The sequence below is a fragment of the Microtus pennsylvanicus genome, chromosome 1 (genome assembly GCF_037038515.1).
Source record: "Microtus pennsylvanicus isolate mMicPen1 chromosome 1, mMicPen1.hap1, whole genome shotgun sequence".
Lineage (NCBI taxonomy): Eukaryota > Metazoa > Chordata > Mammalia > Rodentia > Cricetidae > Microtus > Microtus pennsylvanicus.
This window is the reverse complement of record NC_134579.1, coordinates 39,462,049-39,483,772: the sequence shown is the minus strand read 5'-3', so window position 1 is coordinate 39,483,772 and position 21,724 is coordinate 39,462,049. Positions and strand designations below refer to the sequence as shown.

At 45.1% G+C, this 21,724-nt stretch overlaps 1 protein-coding gene across 4 annotated transcripts; it reads left to right on the top strand.

Annotated features, from left to right (window-relative positions):
* Window positions 1-220: 220 nt before the first annotated feature.
* Window positions 221-21,629, top strand: Fbxo40 (F-box protein 40). 4 transcript variants are annotated; one of them, XM_075962120.1, is made up of 6 exons: window positions 221-317; window positions 432-547; window positions 10,944-10,971; window positions 12,619-14,535; window positions 17,183-17,397; window positions 18,583-21,629. In XM_075962120.1, exons 3-5 carry the CDS (start codon window positions 10,969-10,971, stop codon window positions 17,393-17,395), a joined length of 2,133 nt encoding a protein of 710 aa, XP_075818235.1. In that variant the 5' UTR covers window positions 221-317; window positions 432-547; window positions 10,944-10,968; the 3' UTR covers window positions 17,396-17,397; window positions 18,583-21,629. The 4 variants fall into 4 exon arrangements, with proteins under 4 accessions (XP_075818235.1, XP_075818219.1, XP_075818228.1 ...); XM_075962127.1 differs by adding an exon at window positions 12,165-12,239 and having other exon boundaries at window positions 223-317; window positions 17,183-21,629; XM_075962104.1 differs by having other exon boundaries at window positions 17,183-21,629.
* The last annotated feature ends 95 nt before the right edge of the window (window positions 21,630-21,724 follow it).

The following is a 21,724-nucleotide window of genomic DNA, read 5'->3' as shown; positions in this document are numbered from 1 at the left end:
AAAGAGCCAAAAAGCTAAAGACAAAAACAAACAAACAAATAAACTACAAGTTGGGACTTGGGTGAAAAACAGGGTTATAATTAGAGTAGGAACCTGGCTGCTCCCCACTCCACCCCCCTCCACCCCCAGCACAGCTGGACCTGCCTATGGCACACACAGGATCGTGGCTGTGCTGGACTTGCACTGGCTCTTCTTCCAAAGACTTTCCTCCTTGCTCTGGTGAAAGAAAGTCCGTTGGTACAAAGATCCACTTCCCCTGGGCTCGGCTCTGCCCCGCTAGCCCTTAGACACCCGAGTGTTGATAACCTACAGGCGAAGTAAGTCGTAAGCTGAGCCTGGTCACATTGCCCTTGTGATATAGTTTTATTTTTAACTTTGAAACACTTGAACTATGTCAGTTGACGTTTTCTCCCTTTCACTGGCCTTTGCAGCAGAGCTCGGGACTTCTGCAGCAGCAGAGGCATCAGCAGCCACCTCCTTGAGACCTCCTTGTTCACCATCCAAGAGCACGTTAGCTGCAGATGCTGAGCCGGCTTGGACCACTTCGGTAAGATTTTCAAACGTGGGCAGGTGCGTCCCAGATCATTCCTTGTGCCCTGGAGACACGGGTTGTTAAACAAACTTCGGTATGTGTGGGTGATGGGGGAAAGGCTGGTACTAGAAATCCTCAGCCCTGTGTAAACTGTTTTGCATTTAAAATCCTACGGCAGCTTGCGGTGTCAGCAGCCCTCTGCAGGCTTAGGCCGGCTCTTCCGTAACCAACCAGACAGTTCAGTGTTTTCTTAGTTACAGAGCGGCGAGAGGAGAGGGCAGTGTGGTAAGGAAAGAAGTGGAGACCCAGAGTTAGTTCAAATGCTGCAACATTTTCTCCGACCATCTTTGCTGCTCTAACTGCAAGTCATCGCCACCAGGCTTAAATTCCATCGACTGTGGCGCACGGCACGCTAACGGACCGCAGCTGTATTCCACTGCTCTAGCTTCTCATACTCTGCCTGCCAGCTGAAACCCGGTGGTTTTGCCTAACAAAGCTGCGACTTCTCTTCTGCACACTCTTTTTTATTTTAAATTTTTATTTTTAATCCAAAACGCAGCCATGAAAGGGACAGTGTTCTGTAAGCTGAGAATCCTACACAGACTTATGTGCCTGAACTCACAGCGGTGACTGACCTGAATGTGCGCTCAGAAGAGCAGAAGTGAGGTGAAGAGAACCATCTAGGCTCTTAAAAGCTAGGAAGGCAGATAAATCACTCCTAGCTCCTGAAATAACTATACCGTTGTGTGTGAGAAAAACGTTGGCAGCAGCAAGGGGGCCCTGTTTATTTTCTTCTATTTCTTCAGTTCAGAGTTCAACTGAGGACAACCTGGGAAGTGGCCTGAGCAGAAAGGGATCTGGGGTGCTTGGGTTCAAGCCGCCAATGCTGAGTCAAAGGAGATCGAAAGTGACTACTCGGATGCCCTAACTTCTGGCTCCATCTTGTCACCGTCTGTAACCTCCACTGTACCCCCAAGTCTGTAGAGCAGTCTATGTTAGGATCATACCTATTTGCTTAGGACAACCAGTCTCACTGTGGCCTTGTTTAAATGCATTTAATTTGGTCAGGGTTCCTTTCCCATGGCACGGAGGCAGGAGTGTATGTTGGGCTGCCGTCCTCATGAGACTTGGGTGTGATAGCTTTGAAGTCTTCAAGGGAAGAACCTACCGGTTTTTTTCCCCCCACCTCCAGCAGTTCAGTATCGACTGTGAGAATTAAACGCTAATAAGTAAAATACTTTAGAGTGACTTCTAGAGATGAAGGCTGTCAATTGCAAAACTGACAGGATCTGGGGAAACTCATTATATTTTAGTGTGTGGTGAAGTTGTTGGAAATACAGTCTAGAGGACTGTGGACCATATGTGGGATTTATCCATAGATACCTAGGTGAGTTAAAACTTCAAGGGACAGGGAGATGAATTGAATGGTTAACTTTACACATTTTCTTTCTCTTGAGTGAAATATCTCCACGGCAGGGAATTGAGTGAACAAGGGATCCCTATGTGACTGGTTGGCGAGTGGTTAGGAGTTAAGGAATACATTTGATCTTCGCCTTTTCTCTTTCCCACTTTCACTGAGGTTCGAGGTCAGAAATCAATTGTCATTTTGAGTGCTGGCCACAGGAGGACCCAGAAGAGCCACAGCGTGTAGGGTGGCCACTGAAAGGGCCACTTGCCTAAAAATACCTTCCTGAAATCAAACCTCTTTGTCACTAACTTTAAAACCATAGCAAAACGTGTGAAAATTAGTGTTAATCCCATTCTGGCTCACTTGATATAAATGCAGCTGCTATATGTGACCTTATTGTGACGTTGTGGTCCCCGTCTCCTCCAATCCCACTTTGCTCTTGGCACACCGCGGCCATCTCCACTCGGGGGCTGGCTGTGTGGTGCTGGGGTGTCTACAGACTTAATGGCATATCTAAGTGTAGTGAGAGCAGAACGTGTGACTAAAAGCACAGTGTGTCGGAACACAGGCGAGACACGATCCACCTCAGAGCCTCAGGTTCTCCTCTGAAAACTGAAGAGGGAAACCTTGGACCATCAGCATTGCCTGGAGCTTTATGGGAAAATTCCAGGCTTCCCTCCAGCCCACTGAACCACAGTCTGTTAAAAGACTGATCTAGAGAATGGTATATGCCCTGAAGTCAGACAAGCCCTGGAAAAGGGGGTTCCTGGTTTTCTGCCTGGTATGGAAGTGTCTGGATATACAGCTGCAGGGGTTCCAAAGAACACGGCCTGGTAAAAATTCTGGCAGTGCTCAGCCTGTGTGTTCCAAGTCAGGCCCACTCACTCAGGGCAGGTTTCATTTACCATAAGGGGTTGAAAAGCTGTCTTTGCCTGCCCCTCTCCTCTTTAATAAAAGACCTTAAAGTGACAAATATCCACCATCACTATAGTTTCCCCCTAAATTTGCTTCATTTTCAATTCAGGGCTTTTTTAGAATGCCACTTACTTTTAGGTTCTTTCTGGTGCGCTACAATTCAGTCCTATTCCATAAAGATCAGTTGAGGAGGCCACACAGCCATCACTTTACTAGACCAGCATTATCACTAACTGCATCCTAAAGACAGAGCTACTGAAGTACATATGCTACTACTACACCCTAAGGGTTATCATGCCATGCTGGTCATTATTGTGGTTCATTGGCACCATAGTATTCCACAGTGTAATGTAGCACATTATCATTCTCCAGTTGTCAGCTCGAGGACATCTAGGTTGTTCCCATTTTTCAGCTATTGTGACTGGAGTAAGCAAGTGTTTGTGGAGTAAGATGTCAGTTCCTTGGCCATTCACTAAGAAGTATAGCTGGGTTGTATGGTAGATTTATATGGTTTTTGAGGATTCTCCACACTGATTTTCAGAGTGGCTACAACCCCACCAGCAGCGGACGAGGGTTCTCCTTTCTCTACCTCTTCCCCAGCATTTGTGTTAGTTATTCTGTTGGTCTTTGGTGTCCTGACTGGGATTGGATGAAATCTCAGAGTTGTTTGATTTGCATTCCCATAACTGTTAAGGGTAGCGGGTGTTTTCTTAATGAATAGGTCAATATGGATAAGCTCTAAAAGCTGCAAACTTCAGCCGAGGAAAGAGAGAGAGGGTCCTTGAGTTAACTCTGTGACTTCTAAGTACCTGATCTTCTTTCTGATGACAATGGGAGACCCTAGACACAACACATCAAAGGCATGAGTGTACTATCTGCGGTCCTTCAATACTTAAGGAATGTTTTGTGGTGACCTATGAGGGAGAGGACGTGAATTTCTATTCTTTAAAAAGCTAAGTAAGATTAAGTGGGGTTTAAGGATTATTAAGTGGGGTTTAAGGATTTTTAAGTGGGGTTTAAGGATTATTAAGCCACCCCCGGTCTGTAAAACATTGGAGCAAGGAGGTCCTGCAAACTGAATGAGTAGCCAAGAGCTACAGAGATGATGCAATGAGCAAAAAATAACCTTCTCATTCATGATGGATTAAAAAGGTGACCCGGGCATGAGAGTGGCCAACAGAAATATCAAACGAGGATCAGGTCTGGAACCCTAGAGAATGAAGAGGGGAAGGGGGTGTGATTTTATGTTTTAAGACACTTCTTCATTTTGTCTCGGGTTACCTCCTCGGGTTCTGTGGGGTGCTGAGATCCACTTGTTGGATAAATAGAGTAACCTTGGGAACATCAGATAAGCACGTAGGTAACAAGGGGAGCACTAATTGGTTTGTCTGGCACTAGAGCTGTCCCCTAAGCTTCTCTGCAGAGGTGACATATTCACTGAAGTACAAACACCAGGAAGGGGCTCATGATACAAGTTGGGATGAGGGGAGCATGGTCCTGGTAGAAAGAACAAAGGTGGTCCCTTGCTAGAATCAGTGACAAGCCAAAGCAAAAGGTGCAAGATCAAAGGTGAGGTGAAAGGGTCAGAGACAGTTCATGCAGGGGCTTGTGAGCCACAGAGATAGCTTGGCACTTTCTGCCTTGTCTTGGAATGACTGAAGGCATTAAGCAGAGGAGTGATAGCATCGTGTTATAGGTTGTTAAAGTCATTATTTCTGCCGGGAACTCTGGATTATGGGATGCAAGAAAGAGAAGTGACCCCGATTATATAGCCATGGTGTTAGAGCAGGTAAGGATCACAGACTTTGGCAGTGGTGCTAGACACAGAGGTGAACAGAGTGCCCACCGCCTTTCTAGGTCTTTCATGAAAACCCTTCACCTAGCAGGCCAGCCTGGGCAATATTGCAAGACTATCCCAAGAAGGAAAATATAAGCCTTTCTGCTTATTTCCACAAACTCAGCAGTGGCTCCCTTGTGTTTTAAGCACTGTATTAAACTACCTATAATTCAATGCTTATCAATTTGAATTTCTATAAAATTAGTGAGAATAAGTAGGTCTGATTCAGTAGATTTGGGTTTGAAACTCAAAAGAGACTTCTAATGAGTTCACAGAAAATGCTGCTGCTTCTGCTGCGGGGACCTCTCCTTAAAAGCCTTAAGAGCCCCTGCTCTACTTCCCTTGCCTTGGCTTAGCAACTTTGTCACTTTCTAAGGGATCTATAGAATGCCACCACCAGCACCTGGTTAAACTACTGTCCCTGACCCCACCAGCCAGGTTCTATCTATCTATCTATCTATCTATCTATCTATCTATCTATCTATCTACCTACCTACCTATCATCTATCATCTATCTATGTCTATATATCTATATCTATCTACCTATCTACTTATCATCAATCTATACTCTTTATCTATCTACCAATCATCTATGTCTATATCTATCTATATTTGCCTATCTATATATCTATTATCTATTATCTATGTCTATCTATATCGACCTATCATCTATCTATCATTTGTCTATATATCATCTATCTATATCTATCATCTATCATATATCTATCTATCAACTATCTTAGATAGGGTCTCTCTTTTTAGCTTTTATTGTCCTAGAACTCCCTCCATAAATAGACCAGGCTGATCTCAAACTCACAGAGATCCACCTGCTTCTGCCTCCTGAATGCTGGGATTAAAGGTGTGCTCCACCATGCTCAGCTCCTGCAAAGTTCTAAATGCTCCATTTCTTTATAGAGCTACTCATCCTTTAACACACACCTGCTGCCCTCAACCTCACTCAGATCATATCCAATAGAGCCAATAAAATTGAGTGTGTATGTATCGTTGGGCTAGTAAAGTCTAAATCATGTTAGTTATTACCTCTTTTGGAGAGGGGAAATTTAAATTCCATATTTGATGAAGGCACATTGCACACATTTTGACTAAATTTAGTTTGTTAGAAGGTCGACTAGAGAGTTTAAGGGTGAACACAAGAGCATAGAAAGGGAAGGGGTCAGGGCCACCTGGAAGTCACTGTCTCGGGTGTATCTTTTTTATCATCACTCCCATAGTGAAGAGTTTCTATTATATACATAATTGATACAGCAGGTGTTTCACCTCAAGTATCAGAACCAATATTGTAGTGTAGCATTTTAAAGCTGAAAGTTTCTCTTTCACATCTGTGTTCTCTGAAACACGACACCAGCAGACATAGATCATTCTCTTGTTTGTTCTGCTCAAAGGGGATACAATGTAAGATCTGATTGAAATATCTCCAGGGAGACAGAGACGGTTCCTAATAAGGATCGTCTAGCTCCCTTCTACTCTGGAAGGATTACACATGTAAACACTGTACTTGACTCAAGCGAGAGTCATCAGAGAGGAGGGAGCCTCAATTCAGAAAATGCTATAAGCTCCAGCTGTAGGGCGCTTTCCTTTCTCCCCCCCCCCCTTTTTTTTCTTTTTTTTTGTTTTTCGAGACAGGGTTTCTATGTGCAACAGTCCTGGATGTCCTGGAACTCACTTTGTAGACCAGGCTAGCCTCAAACTTAGGAATCCACCTGCCTCTGCCCCCCAAGTGCTGGCATTAAAGCCATGCATCACCACCACCTGGCTGTTGGACATTTTCTTAATTAATGACGGGGAGGACCCAACCCATTGTGGGTGGTGTCACCCTGGCTTGGTGGTCCTGGATTCTGTAAGAAAGCAGGCTGAGCAAGTCAGTAAGCAGCACTCCTCCATGGCCTCTGCTTCAGCTCCTGCCTCCAGGTTTCTGCCCTGTTTGAGCTCCTGTTCTGACTTCCTTCAATGATAGACAGTGATGTGGAAGTACTGGCCAAATGACCCTTTCCTCCCCAACTTGCTTTTGGTCACATAGTGTTTCATCACATCAATAGAAACCCTAACTCAGACACTTCGCTTGTCTTCAGCCGAGGTAAATCAGACAAACTCCAAACAGAAGCATCTAGGCTCTGAGCCCTGAATCAGAGGATGGGATGAGAGCAGCCTTCTTACATCACAAGGAAACCGATGCTGTATCTAATTTCATTCATTTGGGGCCAAACTCCCTGTCTGAACTCAAGGTAATCAATTCACTGTACAAATCTGCCTGCCCCTTCGGGGGTTTCCTGGGATGTGTGACTGTCAGTACTAAACCAGGAGAATCTCAGGCAATAATTTAGACTCTCAAGAGTTCTGGCTTGGCCTTTGTCCCAATGAAAAGAATCTCCCCCAAGTGTGTAATGAAAGGTTGAGGTGTGACATAGGTGGGCTACGTCGGTCTTTTTCCTTTCCTTTATGGCCAAGCTTCTCCAAGGTGACCTTTGCTCAACAGTACTCTTATCTCAAGGCCACTCAGCTGGTGACACTCTAGGGTTTGGAATGAGGTCTTTAAATAGTGCCATTTAAAAAGGAAGGGGAGCATCTTTTTTGGCAGGTGTGCTGTTTTCTCTTAGAGATATTTTCAAAGAACCTCACAGGACTAGAGAAAGACAATGTATATTCCCACCTTCACTGATGGCTCCTCAGAACTCTAAAACACTTAAGGGGAAGGGTTGGGCTTAGAGCCCATCACAATGCCTGTAGTGGAGGGCATCCTTGGTGGGGAGCATAGTTCTTATGCTGGGCTCCAGTAAACTAGCCAAACTCTTTGCTTCTCTTCCCAGAATTCGAGCTCGGCATCATGACTAACGACATTGCTAACAAGTATTAAGTATTCCTGGTGTTAGTGGTTTTATACACCTGTCCTCCCACCCTTTGTGATCGACATTTTTTTCTACCGATGCAGGGTGTTCCACACTCTATCCTTACTGACCAGCTGCTATTCGGAACAGGAAAGAGATGGTGCCGTTCCTCCTGAGAGGCCACAGTCCTGTCACCATCGAAGTATATGCTGCTCCCCTTTCATCAAATACCAGTTTCAAATGGGCGAGGGTCCCACAGCTGAAATGCCACGAGAACTGTTTGGGAATTGCTCATAAGCACATGTAGTCATGGCTGTCACCATTTTTTGTTTGTTTTGTTCTGTTTTTTTTTTTTGCAGTAGTATAGGTGGCATTACTACATTTCTTTAATATCTAGGACAACATAACCCTAATTTGCTGAACATTTGGTCTCTCCTCTATCTGCCCTTCTTCCTAACGTCCCCAAAGTGGTCACATGTGGCTGGTATTAATACTTGATGTCTCATATCTATTCAGTGTTCTCATTTCCCACTTAGAGCTTTCTCTCTCACTCGGGAACTTCCAACATCGTCATCTCTGCCTCCAAGTTCCTCTTCTCGCTGCAAGATTGCCATCACCTTGAACAACTTACATCAAACTTGTTGGACTCATCTTGCCTCCTCAAGTAGTTTCTTTCTAGACTTATATTTTTCTCACAACATGTGGCCAATATCCCTTTCTCTTGGATTAAAATCTTGACATCAACTTTAACTCATTTCCACATCTCCAGTCAGAAATAAACCAGAGTCTCCTTTGCAATGCCTTTCCTCTGATTCATCTTCCTGTTTCCATGGTCTTCAGCCCCACTGTGCAACTACGGCACATTCTCGACAATAGTTTCTAAGTCTAGATCCTCTTACTCCATCCCACTTAGCTCCCAAACCACAAATAAAATGCTGCTTTATTGTGTACCAACTAGTTTGATTCCTTAGTCTAATATCTAAGAATTTCCACATGAAGTCTGCCATGGACTTTTCCCTCTAGAAATGATCCCAAATATGGCAGGAATCAACGACCAGTTAGGTAGACAATTGCATACAAAAGGTGTGCTCTCTGCACAGTCTCTCTTCTAGCTCAGTCTATCATAGTTCATTTTGGTTACTATGACAAAACACCAGGGGCTAGGTAACTTATAAAACAACAGCAATTTATTTCTCACTAGGAAGTCCGAGATCAAGATTATGGCAGATTTGCTGTATTTTGAAGACCTGCATGCTGGTTCACAGCTATCTTGTTTTTCTGTGCTGATAGGACAGAAGTCTTGAGGGTCCTTTCTCTCAGGCCCCTTTTACGAGGGCACTGATTTCATTTATGAAGACCCAATCACTCTCTCAAGACTCAATCACTTCCCAAAGACTCCACCTCCAGATGTGATCACAATGGTGATTAGATCACAACAGTAAAAGCTTTGGTGGACGTAACATTCAGGCCATAATGAAGTCCAACCCTCTCAGCCCTCTGACCCCACCCGGCTTCTCTCATGCCTTTGGTTTTCTACTACTGGGCCCTGAACCCATTGATGTTCTGAGCCATAGCTTCTTACCTGTTCCCTGGCTCGAGGTGATAGGAGAATAGAGCACTCTGGGATGATCCCCCTTCTGGATTGCCAGTGTGCCTGAACAAAGGTGCAGGGGTAATCAGATGGAAGTGTGTTGCCTTAGTTTGGTTTCTACTGCTGTGATTAACAGCAGGGCCAAAAGCAGCTTATGCAGGAAAGTGTTTATTTAAATTTGTAGTTGATAGCTTATCACAAGGAGAAATCAGGGCAGCAACTCAAGACAGGAAACTGGAGGCAGGAACTGAAGCAGAGACTATGGAGAAATGTTGCTTACTAGTTTGCTCCTCATGGCTTGTTCAGCCTTCTTTTTTACAGAGCCCAGGACCATCTATCCAGGGGTGGCCCTATGCATAGTTTGCTGCCTCCCCACATCAATCATCAATCAAGAGAATGCCCTATAGATTTCCTATAGGCAATCTATAGAGGCATTTTCTCAGTTGAGGATCCTCTTTCCAGATAACTCTAGCTTGTAACAAATTGACAAAACAAAACCAAACAAAAATCCTGAAAGAACACCAGGACATGTGTTGAGGGAATAATTCCAGTATTGATCCCACACGCAGCCACAGGGGCAGTCAGATTCTACAGTAGCACAACATAACTCTCCGTGAACATGGAAATGTCCTATTCTGTGTCATCCAACAGAGTAACTGCTTGCAGATGTGGCTACTGAACACTAAAACACAATTGGCATGAAGGAGGAATTAGTCCGTTTTATTTCATCTTGATCAAATTGAAACAGTCACATGTGGCTGACTACCAAATAGAACAATGCAGATTTACAGGTCCACGAGGGTCACAGCTGATTCTTATTAAAGTGTCTGAGACTCTGTTTGAAATCAGCTTGTGTGACTCATGGGCATTACTGACTTATAAGGTACAATCAACAAATATTTATTGGATGGATAGACAGATAAACAAAAGCAAAAAGGAAAGTCAAAGTAAAAATTCCTTGAAAATGTAGGGGATTAATGAAGACTAAAGATAAAAAAAAGACTTCCCCAAGTTCAATACATTGGTACTGAAAGGAATTCTGTTTCAAGTTAGGTGCAGTGGTGCATACTTTAATCCTAGCACTGGAGAGGTAAAGACTTTTGATCTTTGTGAGTTGAAAGCCAGCCTGATCTACATAGATAGTTTCAGGACAGCCAGGGCTACATAGGGAGATCCTGAAACCCTGTCTTGTGTGTGTGTGTGTCTATGATGTAAGATGGTTGTTTTTAGATTTTTTTTTTGGATGAGATAATGGTACCATAAATTCCAGAGGCAAAGGTCCATGCTGAAGAGCTTAGGGATGAAGTATCATTAGCATCTTATTATCATGTGGGGTAACTCTAGCCATTCAAGGAGGAGACACAAAAAATGTCAAGATTCTAGCAACTGTTACAGTGGCGTAGGACTGCACAGAACAGAAACTTCCATCTACACCCTCCATAGACAGGAAACTCCGTGGGGCAGCAGAGGAGATTGGGGCTGGATGGACGATAGAAGGCAGACAGTAAAGAAGGGTTTCAAGAATCAGAAGTCACAGGTTCCATGGTTGGAACCCCTCAGAGGACGTGTGGGTCAGTGGAGAGACCCTGGGCTAGCATGGCCTGACTTGGAAACCTGACTCCATACTTAGAAGATGAGTGACCTTGGGTAAGTTAGCTTCTAAGTCTCCATTTTCTTAACTGTAAAATTGGACAGCTCCTCCAAGGCGGTGAGCAGAATTTAATGAAGACCATGTGAAGTCTCTTTGACCCTTGATCATATAAATAATTACAACACATTTCTTACTAATCATTCATATTTTCATATTTCCTCTACAGCTAAGAAGCCAGACGTTGGGAAGCCATGGTAAGTATCAGGATCTTGTTGGAGCTTCACTGTTGGCAGGTCCAGGTCCAACTCTATTTATCCTGGAGCCCTAGTCAATGGTTATAGATGTGGCTGTGTGAGTTAATGATATTTGTTATTGAAAAGTGGACACTGATTAAGGGGAAAGATGAGAAAGATTTGTGAGCAAAGATTTGGTTAAAAAATGAAAGTGAATTGCTCAACACATAGAAATAATGAGCAATGAGATAGGAATATTAGTTACTCTGATGTGGTAACTAATATTAGCCATTGTAATATATGTACATAAACAGAATTATTATGAAATGTCAATGAAATTTAAAAAAATAATAAAATATAAAAAAGCCAAAAAGAATCTAATTGGCTAACAGTTGTTCCTTCATTCAGGAAGTATTACAGAATACCTTAAGTAGCTTATGTCAAGTGCTAGATGCCAGAGAGGAAAATGTAAGCAAAACCAGATTTGGTCTTGGCCTCTGGAATCGTTGGCTGAATGAGTAACCTCATATTCAGGAGTGTTACATGCACCACGGTTATAAAGAAAGCTCACAAGGAATAAATACTATTTTGGTGTTGAATTAAGTTATATGCAAAATATAATCTCAATATATTGTAGATCAAAATGGAAAATAAAAATAAAATAAAGACTCTCAAAGCTACATAAATCTATATCTCCATGACCCTTAGGTAGAAATTTATAAATAATACCTTCATTAATTCTTAAAGCATTTCATACAACATATCTTCATCATGTTTAGTGTTCCCCATCTCTTCCTACATCTACCCTCTCCCCTTTTCATATCGTCTTTTCTTTGTCTTTAAAAAGGGTTATCACAGAAAAAAGTAATAAGTATAATGAGAAATATAGGTAAATTGGAATCCAGCCTTGTGTCTAAAAAGCAGTGTTCAAAATCATATTGACAATTGTGCTGGCTAAGACTCTCAACTTGGCACAAGCTAGAGCTATCTAAAAAGAGGGAACTTCAATTGAGAAAATGCCCTCATAAGATCCAGCTGTAGGGCATCTTTTAACTAGTGATTGATATGGGAGAGCCCAGGGCCTTGTGGGTGAGACCACCCCTGCTCTGGTGGTGCTGGATTCTATAAGAAAGACCAAGCAATCCATGGGGAGAGGCAAGCCAGTTCGCAGAGGCAAGCCAGTTCGCAGCACTCTTCCATGACCCCTGCATCAGCTCTTGCCTCCAGGTTCCAGCCCTGCTTGAGTTCGTGTCCTGACTTCCTTCAGTGATGAATTACAATGTAGACATGTAAGTCAAATAAACACTTTCCTCCCCAACTTGCTTTTAGTCATGTTGCATTGCACAATAGTAACCCTAAGACAATAGTATTATGAATGTGTTACAAATCACCCCTAATACATGGTTTGGAAATAACAGTTGTCAAATGTAGTCTGTCAGGGCCCAATCTTTGGGATCTGTTTTGAACATACTTACCACTTACACAGCATAAACTACTGCAAAGACTGTTCTGGACTGCTGTGTTTCCGATTGCCTCTGCATTAAGAGGTTGCCACAGAAGTCTTAAAGAGACATGAGATAAGTGCGTCAAAAGCCACTGCAGGGGTGTATTCTGTTCCCCCTTCCTGCAGTCACCTGTCTCCTCTGCCTTTGTCCCCACTGTGTCCAGGGCTGGGCGCGCAGGCCTGCACCTGAGCAGCACAGACATTGTGAAGGATGCATCAACCGCCACTGCCATGTTCCGGTGGAACCCAGCATCTCCTGCCCGGTGGTAAGCTGCCACCTACTCTGTGGCGCTACCTTCCACATGTGCAAAGAGGCAGAGCATGCACTCCTCTGCCCTCTAGAGCAGGTTCCGTGCCTCAACTCGGAGTATGGTTGCCCACTCTCCATGGCGCGCCACAAGCTGGCGAAGCACCTGCAAGTGTGCCCAGCCAGCGTGGTCTGCTGCTCCATGGAATGGAACCGCTGGCCCAATGTGGACTCAGAAACCGTCCTTCATGAGAACATCATGAAGGAGATCCCCAGCGAGGAATGTTTGGACACTGCCCTGGCCCTCCGGGACCAGAACGTTCTCTTCAGGTCCTTGAAAATGGTAGAGCTTTTCCCAGAAACCAGAGACGCCACCGAGGAGGAGCCAGCCACGAATGGTGACACCAGTTGGGAGGAGACCGGAGGTGCGGTGGGGGGCGTGGATGCCAGGCCAGTACCACACTGTTGTCTGCCAGCAACCAACGGGCAAATGATGGAACTCAGTCAGGAGGAACGAGATGCACTGGCGAAAACCAAAGAAGGGATGGACCTGGCCAAGTTTGGCAAATGGGAAAGTATGTTCAGCAAGGAGCATGCGGCCTCGGTTTTAACGGGTTCCTCGGGGAAGAGCGCAGATGAGGGTGGGAACGTGACTGGGAGAGAGCAGTGTTCCCGTGATGGTAGCACGGGTGATGCAGAGGCATCTTCAGGAGGAAGAGAACCACAGGAAAGCCCGCAGCCCCAGGATCTTCCCGCTGCCTTGGAGATGACAGGGCTTGCCCCCTGGCAGGATGGTGTTCTGGAAAGACTAAAAACGGCCGTAGATGCAAAAGACTATAACATGTATCTGGTGCACAACGGGCGGATGCTCATCCACTTCGGGCAGATGCCAGCTTGTACGCCCAAGGAGAGAGACTTTGTTTACGGCAATCTCGAGGCTCAAGAGGTGAAAACGGTTTACACCTTCAAAATCCCTGTGAGCTACTGTGGGAAGCGAGCTCGCCTGGGAGATGCCATGTTGAGGTGCAGACCAAGTGAACACAAAGCCGTGGACACGTCCGATTTGGGCTTCTGTGTTGGAGACCTGCCCAAATCCGATCTCATCAAGACCACCCTCCAGTGTGCTATGGAAAGAGAACTCAAAGGCCACGTCATCTCGGAATCCAGGAGCATCGATGGGCTCTTTATGGACCTCGCCACCCAAACATACAACTTTGAGCCAGAACAGTTTTCCTCAGAGACAGTGTTGGCTGATGTCCTGAGCACTGCCCAAGCCACAGGCCTGCACGTGGAGCTCCACAGTGAGTGCGTGACCCGGAGACACAATAAAAGCAGCTCGGCCTTCACGTTCACCTGCAACAAATTCTTCCGGAGGGATGAATTTCCCCTGCACTTCAAGAACGTACACACAGACATTCAGTCGTGTCTCAATGGCTGGTTCCAGCATCGATGCCCTCTCGCCTACTTGGGATGTACCTTTGTCCAAAATCACTTCCGCCCCCCTGGACAAAAAGCCAAAGTGATCTATAGCCAGGAACTGAAGACTTTTGCCATCAAGCCAGAGGTTGCTCCGGAGCTGAGTGAGGGATGGAAGAGCGACCAGCTCTCGGGCCATGGTAGGAAAAGCAGGAATTCTCTAACCAGTCTGCCCCTGGAAGTTTTGCAATACATTGCTGGGTTTCTGGACAGTGTCAGCCTGGCCCAGCTTTCCCAGGTGTCGGTGCTGATGAGAAACATCTGTGCCACTTTGTTGCAAGAGAGAGGGATGGTGCTCTTGCAATGGAAGAAGAAGAGGTATTCTCATGGAGGCTCCTCCTGGAAAGTTCACAGTCAGGCAAGTAAACATTTGTTTTTCTTTTTCATTCATCCAATAAATATTTATTAGGAGCTCTCTTGGGGACAAGCACTATACCAGGCACTGGGACAGCTGTGAAAATAAGAATCACTCAGAAAGTTCAGTCCAGTAGGAAAGTGGACATAAACATGTGTTCTGCAGTGTAGTGCCAATGCCACGTCTGCTTATATACAGGCAATGTCTCTCATTGGCTCGCCCATTCTATACTGGTTCTCTCCAGTCTCCATCCTTCTCGATCCAGGTCTATTCCAGAGACTTATCTCTGCAGCTTGCCTCTGCTGCCTCCCCTGCCCTCCTGCTTCTAGTTAGGCTGGACCAGTGTGAATGTTTCAGGAGAAGGGAGGAGGGGGAAGTGCTGACCGAATCACTCTTTAGCATGCCCTCCCCTCCCCTTCAGGACACCATGAAATGGCTGTGTCCCTCCTCTGAAGGTGGCTACACCAGGTGACTTGATCCTCACAGCTGTTTGTTCTGAGTGTAGTGACCAGTTTCCCTCTTTCCATGAAACTTTAGGCTAATAGCTTTGGATATTGCCCCCAAATTTGCAAACCATGCCTCCCCAACCCACCCAATTCTAGTGTACCACTTGCTCCCAGCTTGGCTCTGATTGGTGTAGTAGACAAACAAATTCCCCTCAGTCTCATGCCAACGGACTTTTAAAAATAGATTTTATTTTGTTTTTTTTTTGTTTTTTTTTAAAGATTTATTTATTTATTATGTATACAACATTCCTTCCATGTATGTTTGTATGCCAGAAGAGGGCACCAGATCTCATTATAGATGGTTGTGAGCCACCATGTGGTTGCTGGGAATTGAACTTAGGACCTCTGGAAGAGCAAGCAGTGCTCTCAACCTCTGAGCCATCTCTCCAGCCCCCTTTATTTTGAAGTTGTACTTGAGTTTAGTCCACCCACTTCCCATGGTCGAATTGCTTATTTAATATAAAACACCGACCGCAGTCTATGAATCAAAGACTCTTTTCCTTCTGAAAAGCTATGTTCCTTTTCTCAGTTGAGTCATCTTCACTGACTTACTTCTCCAGAAGTTAGGCTCCTAATTCATCATATTCAAAGTGTCTGTGATATCTTTTATTATAACAACTGTATATGAACCATGAATGTATATCTATTGAGTTCACTAACACCACTGCTCTGTTTGTCCATAATACATGGATGTTCTCAAGTGTATGGAGGAACTAGAGTTTTTGCATCTATTTTTATTGATTATGTCCAAAGTATTATGTATCTACTCCCTTAATTTTTTTCTTTTTTTTTAAAGATTTATTTATTTATTTATTATGTATACAACATTCTGCCTCGATGTATGCCCGCAGGCCAGAGGAGGGCGCCAGATCTCAGTACAGATGGTTGTGAGCCCCCATGTGGTTGCTGGGAATTGAACTCAGGACCTCTGGAAGAGCAGCCAGTGCTCTTAACCTCTGAGCCATCTCTCCAGCCCCTTAATTTTTTTCTTAAACAGTATTTCTGGAAAAATAATTTTAAGACCCCTTTATGTATCTGTGCCCACATCCATGAAACCACGTTGGTGATAAACATTCATGAGAACAATACACTACTCTAGGAGTGCATCTGAGACCAGTAAACATATCTTTCTCTATAAAATCAGGTGTCAATTGTAGCATGACTAATAAAAACCCAGAGACAGGCATTGGGGTTCAACCTGAAGGTCAGAAAAACAAAATAGCTAGCCACTGGCTCTTACCTCTACCTTAGTCTGAAATGGCGATCCTGCCTCCAGGAATCCTCAGAATGAGACAGAGCTGTCTCCTTCCATTTTCTATTCCTCTCTAGTGCTGGGATTAAAGACGTCCACCACTACCACCCAGTTTCTATGGCAAACTAATGTGGCTACTGGGATTAAATATGTGTATCACCATTGCCTGGTCTATAGTGCTGACCAGGGTGACTGTTTTACTCTCTGATCTTTAGGCAAGCTTTATTTATTAAAATACCAATGAAATATCACTACAGTCAATAATTAAATTTATATACTAAAAGAAAATCTCATTTTGAGGGGCTCAATTTTGCCCCAAATTCAAATATGTCTGGTCACTTTTTTAAAAAATCAAAAGGCTTCAGGTAAGACTTACCCTGGCAGCTCAAAATGATCTTTTTTCTTAACCCCACTTCTGGAATATCGGCTATATTCTTAGGCAGTTCTCCCTCAGTGTTCCTGGTAGCTGCTGGGGGCTCCTGGGACCTCAGCTTCCTCTTAGTGCAAGTACAGACAGAAGGGAGAATCTGCTCTTGGTGCCTCACTCAAAAGTCCCAGAGCGGAACCTGTTAAGTGCTATGCATCACCATCTGTGTGCAGACCCGCTTTTCATTGCTCAATAGGGGTACTGGGGAAGGTGCCTATCAATTGTAGGTTGGCATCAGGCATGATGATCAACCGAAAGGCTGGCTGGGAAGATGATTAATTAGCAAGGCATTGGGCATTAGATGCAGGAACAGGAAATAACGAATGTCCAAGCAGACACTGAGCACCGTGGAAGCTGGACACAGAACGGGGCCAGCTACCCCACACACTGCGCAGAACCACTCAGCCTCGAAGCACTCAGTGCTCATTGCGCATGTTCACCTTTGAGCTTTCTCTTTCCCGGCAGACCTGGCAGTTCAGCAGCCTCTTCTCCAAAATCAAGAGCTGGGAGTTTAACGAAGTCACCTCCATGTCTGAACACCTGAAAACCTGTCCTTTCAATGTCGTGGAGCACAGGACTGAACCGATCCGTTTGACCAGCATGTGTCAGTCCCAAGAGCAGACCCGGGAGAGCTTGGTGTCCATGTTTAGGGCCCGACCACGGGGTAGACGCACCTAAAGGTTTGCATGCCACTGCTCCTGGCTTCTCAGGGTAACGGAAAGTGGGACACTACGGTGTGAGGACATCCCTCTGAGGCCCACGTATCTGCTTCACTGGGTCGCGAGAATGTGTGAGATCCTTCAGGCTTTAGCGACTGCACTAGGACACTAGCTTTCTGAGCTATGGCTTGTATGATGGTGCCTTATCTTAGCTCTTTCCTCTTTTCATTTCCTAAAACAGGTCAGTCTGAGAGAAAATAAGTAACTGAAGGCCATTTGAAAAATGAACCCATCCTTGGTTGACTAGAGGGTCAGGAAATTCTGCAACCATCATAGTCTAGTGATTCTACACTGTGCTATCTAGTTTACAAACCACCTTCAAGTTCTTGGAGCAGGCAATATGGCAACAGGGTCGGAGGTACAATGGCCTCAGGGTATCTCAGGTGGCGGGAACCCAACTGGAAGGTTCTAGAGTGTGGTCTTTCTTGAGAGTTAGTGGCCATTTAGTAACTCTACTGCATCAAAGCCCAGATGGTTCCAACACAACCCAACAGGATGGACCGCACTGGGTGAGCATGGCTGTTTCATGGAAACCACAGGCCAAAGCAAAATAGTCAGTTGCGTAGTGTCTTGTGTAAGAAAGAAAGTCCTTAAAATGAAGGAAAGGCCAAAGGTCTCCGAGAACAAAGTCACTGCTGGTTGGCAGCCACTGTTCTAAAGGATGCTATACCAGCAATGCTAAGTCAGGACGTGCTCCCCTTTTAGTGGGACAAATCAGATCTCACGTAGCTACTCAATGGCTATAATTCAATGCGACTCTTACTTGTTTACAAAATAAGTTTTAAAGATGTGGTGATGCTAAATTGAGAACCACATGGGGCTGATCTACTCAAGATGGCTTTGTGTCCTCTGGCCACAGTGAAAGAATATAGTCTCCCTCCCTGGCCTATTTAAGGAAACTGGAAACCTGGAACCAGAAAAGTAATTTATCTTAGGTTAAGTTCCTATTCCCTTAATAGGTGCCATTTCCCAGCAATCCTAGAAGTTCTCAAGCTAATGGAAAACAAGGCAAAGGGAGGCCAGAAATCACAGGGAACCGGCCAGGCAGCACAGGGAACCACTAGCCAAGAATGCAAATAATGGAGACTTGCCAACCTGTGAGCTTGTTGTCTGAGCATCTGTCTGTCTGACCATGGTTCGAATCAGGGCAGAGGAAGAAGCTGGTGCAGAGGAAGAAGCTGTGCAGATGAAGAAGCTGTGCAAATGAAGGAGCTGGTGTAGAGGAAGGAGCTGGTGCAGAGAAAGAAGCTGGTGCAGAGGAAGAAGCTGGTGCAGAGGAAGGAGCTGGTGCAGAGGAAGAAGCTGGTGCAGAGGAAGGAGCTGGTGCAGAGGAAGAAGCTGGTGCAAATGAAGAAGCTGGTGCAGAGGAAGAAGCTGGTGCAAATGAAGAAGCTGGTGCAGAGGAAGAAGCTGGTGCGGATGACGGAGCTGGTGCCTCTGCAAGGGGTCAGGCAGGCAGCAGCAGAGCGAGCCCAGACTGAAAGTGTGCTCACTGTTCACTATGTTCCTCTCATCCCATTGTTAGCACGATGCTAGGACTCCTAATCTTTATAGTTCGGTTTGGATTTCACCACTTTTTTGTGAGTCATCATTTTCTAAAACTGTATCTAGAGTGTTCTCTTGATACTTTGTTCAGTGAAGACGAGTAGCTGAAAACAGCTAAACAAAAAGTAGGCAAAAAGAAAGCAAGGTCTTCAGGCATCAGTTCTGGCTTCTTCCCACGCAGCGGAATGGAGTTCTCAGAGAAAGAGAACTACAGAGCTTGGAAACAAACCCAGAACTCTATCTCTATGAACTAGGAGCTGCAGAGAGACAGAGAGGCCACAGGACTCTGACCTGACAACGTGCACTGTGGGAGGCAACCTGGCCAAGGAGAGCAGTCAGGGCCCCCACCCCGATTGGGGTGTGGATGGGTCAGCCACACGTTCCCCCCACCAATTCCTGTCTCAGAGCAGTACAAAGATGACATCATCAGACATTTTATAAGGGAATTCATTGTTTATGTTAAAGGAAATCAAGATACCCCAGGCATTCCGTGATCCCTAGAGATACGCTCACTTGGTAAGAAGAGGGAAGACATAGCAAAAAGGACCTTTTCAGAGGCACCAGGCTTGATGAATGGACATGAGCGGTGGGTTCTCTGTGGTGGAAGCAAGGCAGCTCCATGTGGCTTTGGTTTAAGCAGCAGCTGAGGAGGAAGAGGGATGTATAGCAAGCATAGAGCCTAGGCAGGAAGACATCCCTGAGCAGAGTCTTTGATGAACATCACCCTTGGGAAAGACAACTGAGAGGTGGAAAGTAGCAGAATGTGGGGGAGGGGGGGTAGATAGAGCCACAAATGACTTGTTCCCTGAGCAGCATAGGGACTTGAGAAGGAAACTTGTCTAAGAAGAGAAGGTCAAATGAGAAGCAAGGTGAGAATTAGAGGGAGATTTAAAGCAACAGCAACAACACTGCACAGTCTAATGTATGCATGATGCCAAATCAACTTGAAATGGAGAACACAGTTTTATGTATCTATGGTCACTTCTATACACCAGCAAACCCACAGTCTCTCTATTGGGAAATAAAAGCTGCTTTGTACTCTGAAAGGGGTTATGGGAATTTAACTGTATGAAGATGAGTTATGCTTGTTTATACTGTCAAATATTACTTTAACTGTGTAAAGATGTGTTCCATTTGTTTATGCTGCCTTTGTTTAACTATGTAAAGATGTGCTGCTGTTTTACCTTGCCTGCCTAAGGCACCTGACTGGTCTAATAAAGAGCTGAATGGCCAATAGCTAGGCAGAGAAAGGATAGGTGGGCCTGGCAGGCAAAATAAACAGGAGAAATCTAGGCTTGAGGGAAGAGAAGAGAAAAAAGAAGAGAATAAAGAGAAATAAAGGGACACTCCCAAGGCAAGAAGCCAGGCAGTCCACCAGCCAGACACAGAGATGGCAGGATGCTCAAGGAGTCACTTTTTGATGATCGTGGCTGCCTGGGTGTCCTCATCTCTTTTCCTATCCATTCTAACTCTGGACCGCACAGACTGTCTCTGTCTACCCTTTCCTGGACATGGGCTCCAACGGTCCTGGTACCAGGGAGTCTGGACCTTTCCCCAGTCACACTTCAGCTCGCTTGATTTTGTTCAACTCACTCTCCTTTGGTGTTAGTCTTTTCTTTCTTTCCTATTTTCAATTCTCTAATCTGAATCTGTGCTTTTGCCTCAAGAACTCACCATGTTCCAGGGGGTGAGGGAGATGGCTCAGCTAGTGAAGTGCTTGCCTACCAAGAATGAGGACCTGAGTTTAATCTCCAGAACCCATGTAAAATGCCACATGGTGGTGGCATTTGCTGATAATCTTAGAACTAAGGAGGCAGAGACAAGAGGATCCCTGGGGCTCCCTGGCCAGCAGAATCTAGCCTAATTGGTGAGCCCCAAATCAAAGAGAAATCCTTCTTTAAAAGAAGTGGGTTACATTCCTGAGGACTAACAGCCAACGTTGCCCGCTAGCCAACACACACCTGTATACACTCGAACCCACAAGTGCACCTGCACATATTTACACACTTACACACACGCATGCACGCATGCACGCACACACAATCACCATGAGCTGGAAAAGCCTGGTTGTTTTCCCAGCTGGGAAGCTAACTTCATACAACTGCTAAAGCCTTAATCTGGATGTCCCCTGACCCTGCTACTCCACATTGCTGCCATTGGGTGTGCTGGTTTTTCTCAACTTGACAGACTTAGACATACCTGGGAAGTAATGTTAATTGAGAAAATGTCTCCATAGGATTCCTCCATAGGCAAGTCTGTAGGACTTATTTTCTTAGTGGTTGATGTGGGCAGTGCCCCGCCCACTGTGGGCGGTACCATTTCTGGGTGTGTAAGAAAGCAGCCTGGGCAAGCCATAGGGAGCAAGCTAGTAAGCAGCATTTCTCACTGGTTTTTCCTTCAGTTCTTACCACTAGGTTCTTGCTCTGAGGCCCTGTCCTGACTTCCCTCAGTGATGGAGTATGATTTGAGAATTGTAGACTGAAATAAACCCTTTCCTTCACAAGTTGCTTTTGGTCATGTATTTTTATCACAGCAGCAGAAACCTTCAGTAAGGCAGTAATAGGCTTGTCTGTTTTGGACAGACTAAGGTACAGCCACATAAACAGGCCTAGCTCCTGACCCCTAAGGCACAGGATTTGGGCAATGGTAAGAGCACCACATCCTAAACACAAGACTAGAGGGAGTCTTCTGTGTTCATGTGGATGAGGGATGTAGAGTCAGGGCCAGAGAGGCCTCACTAAGA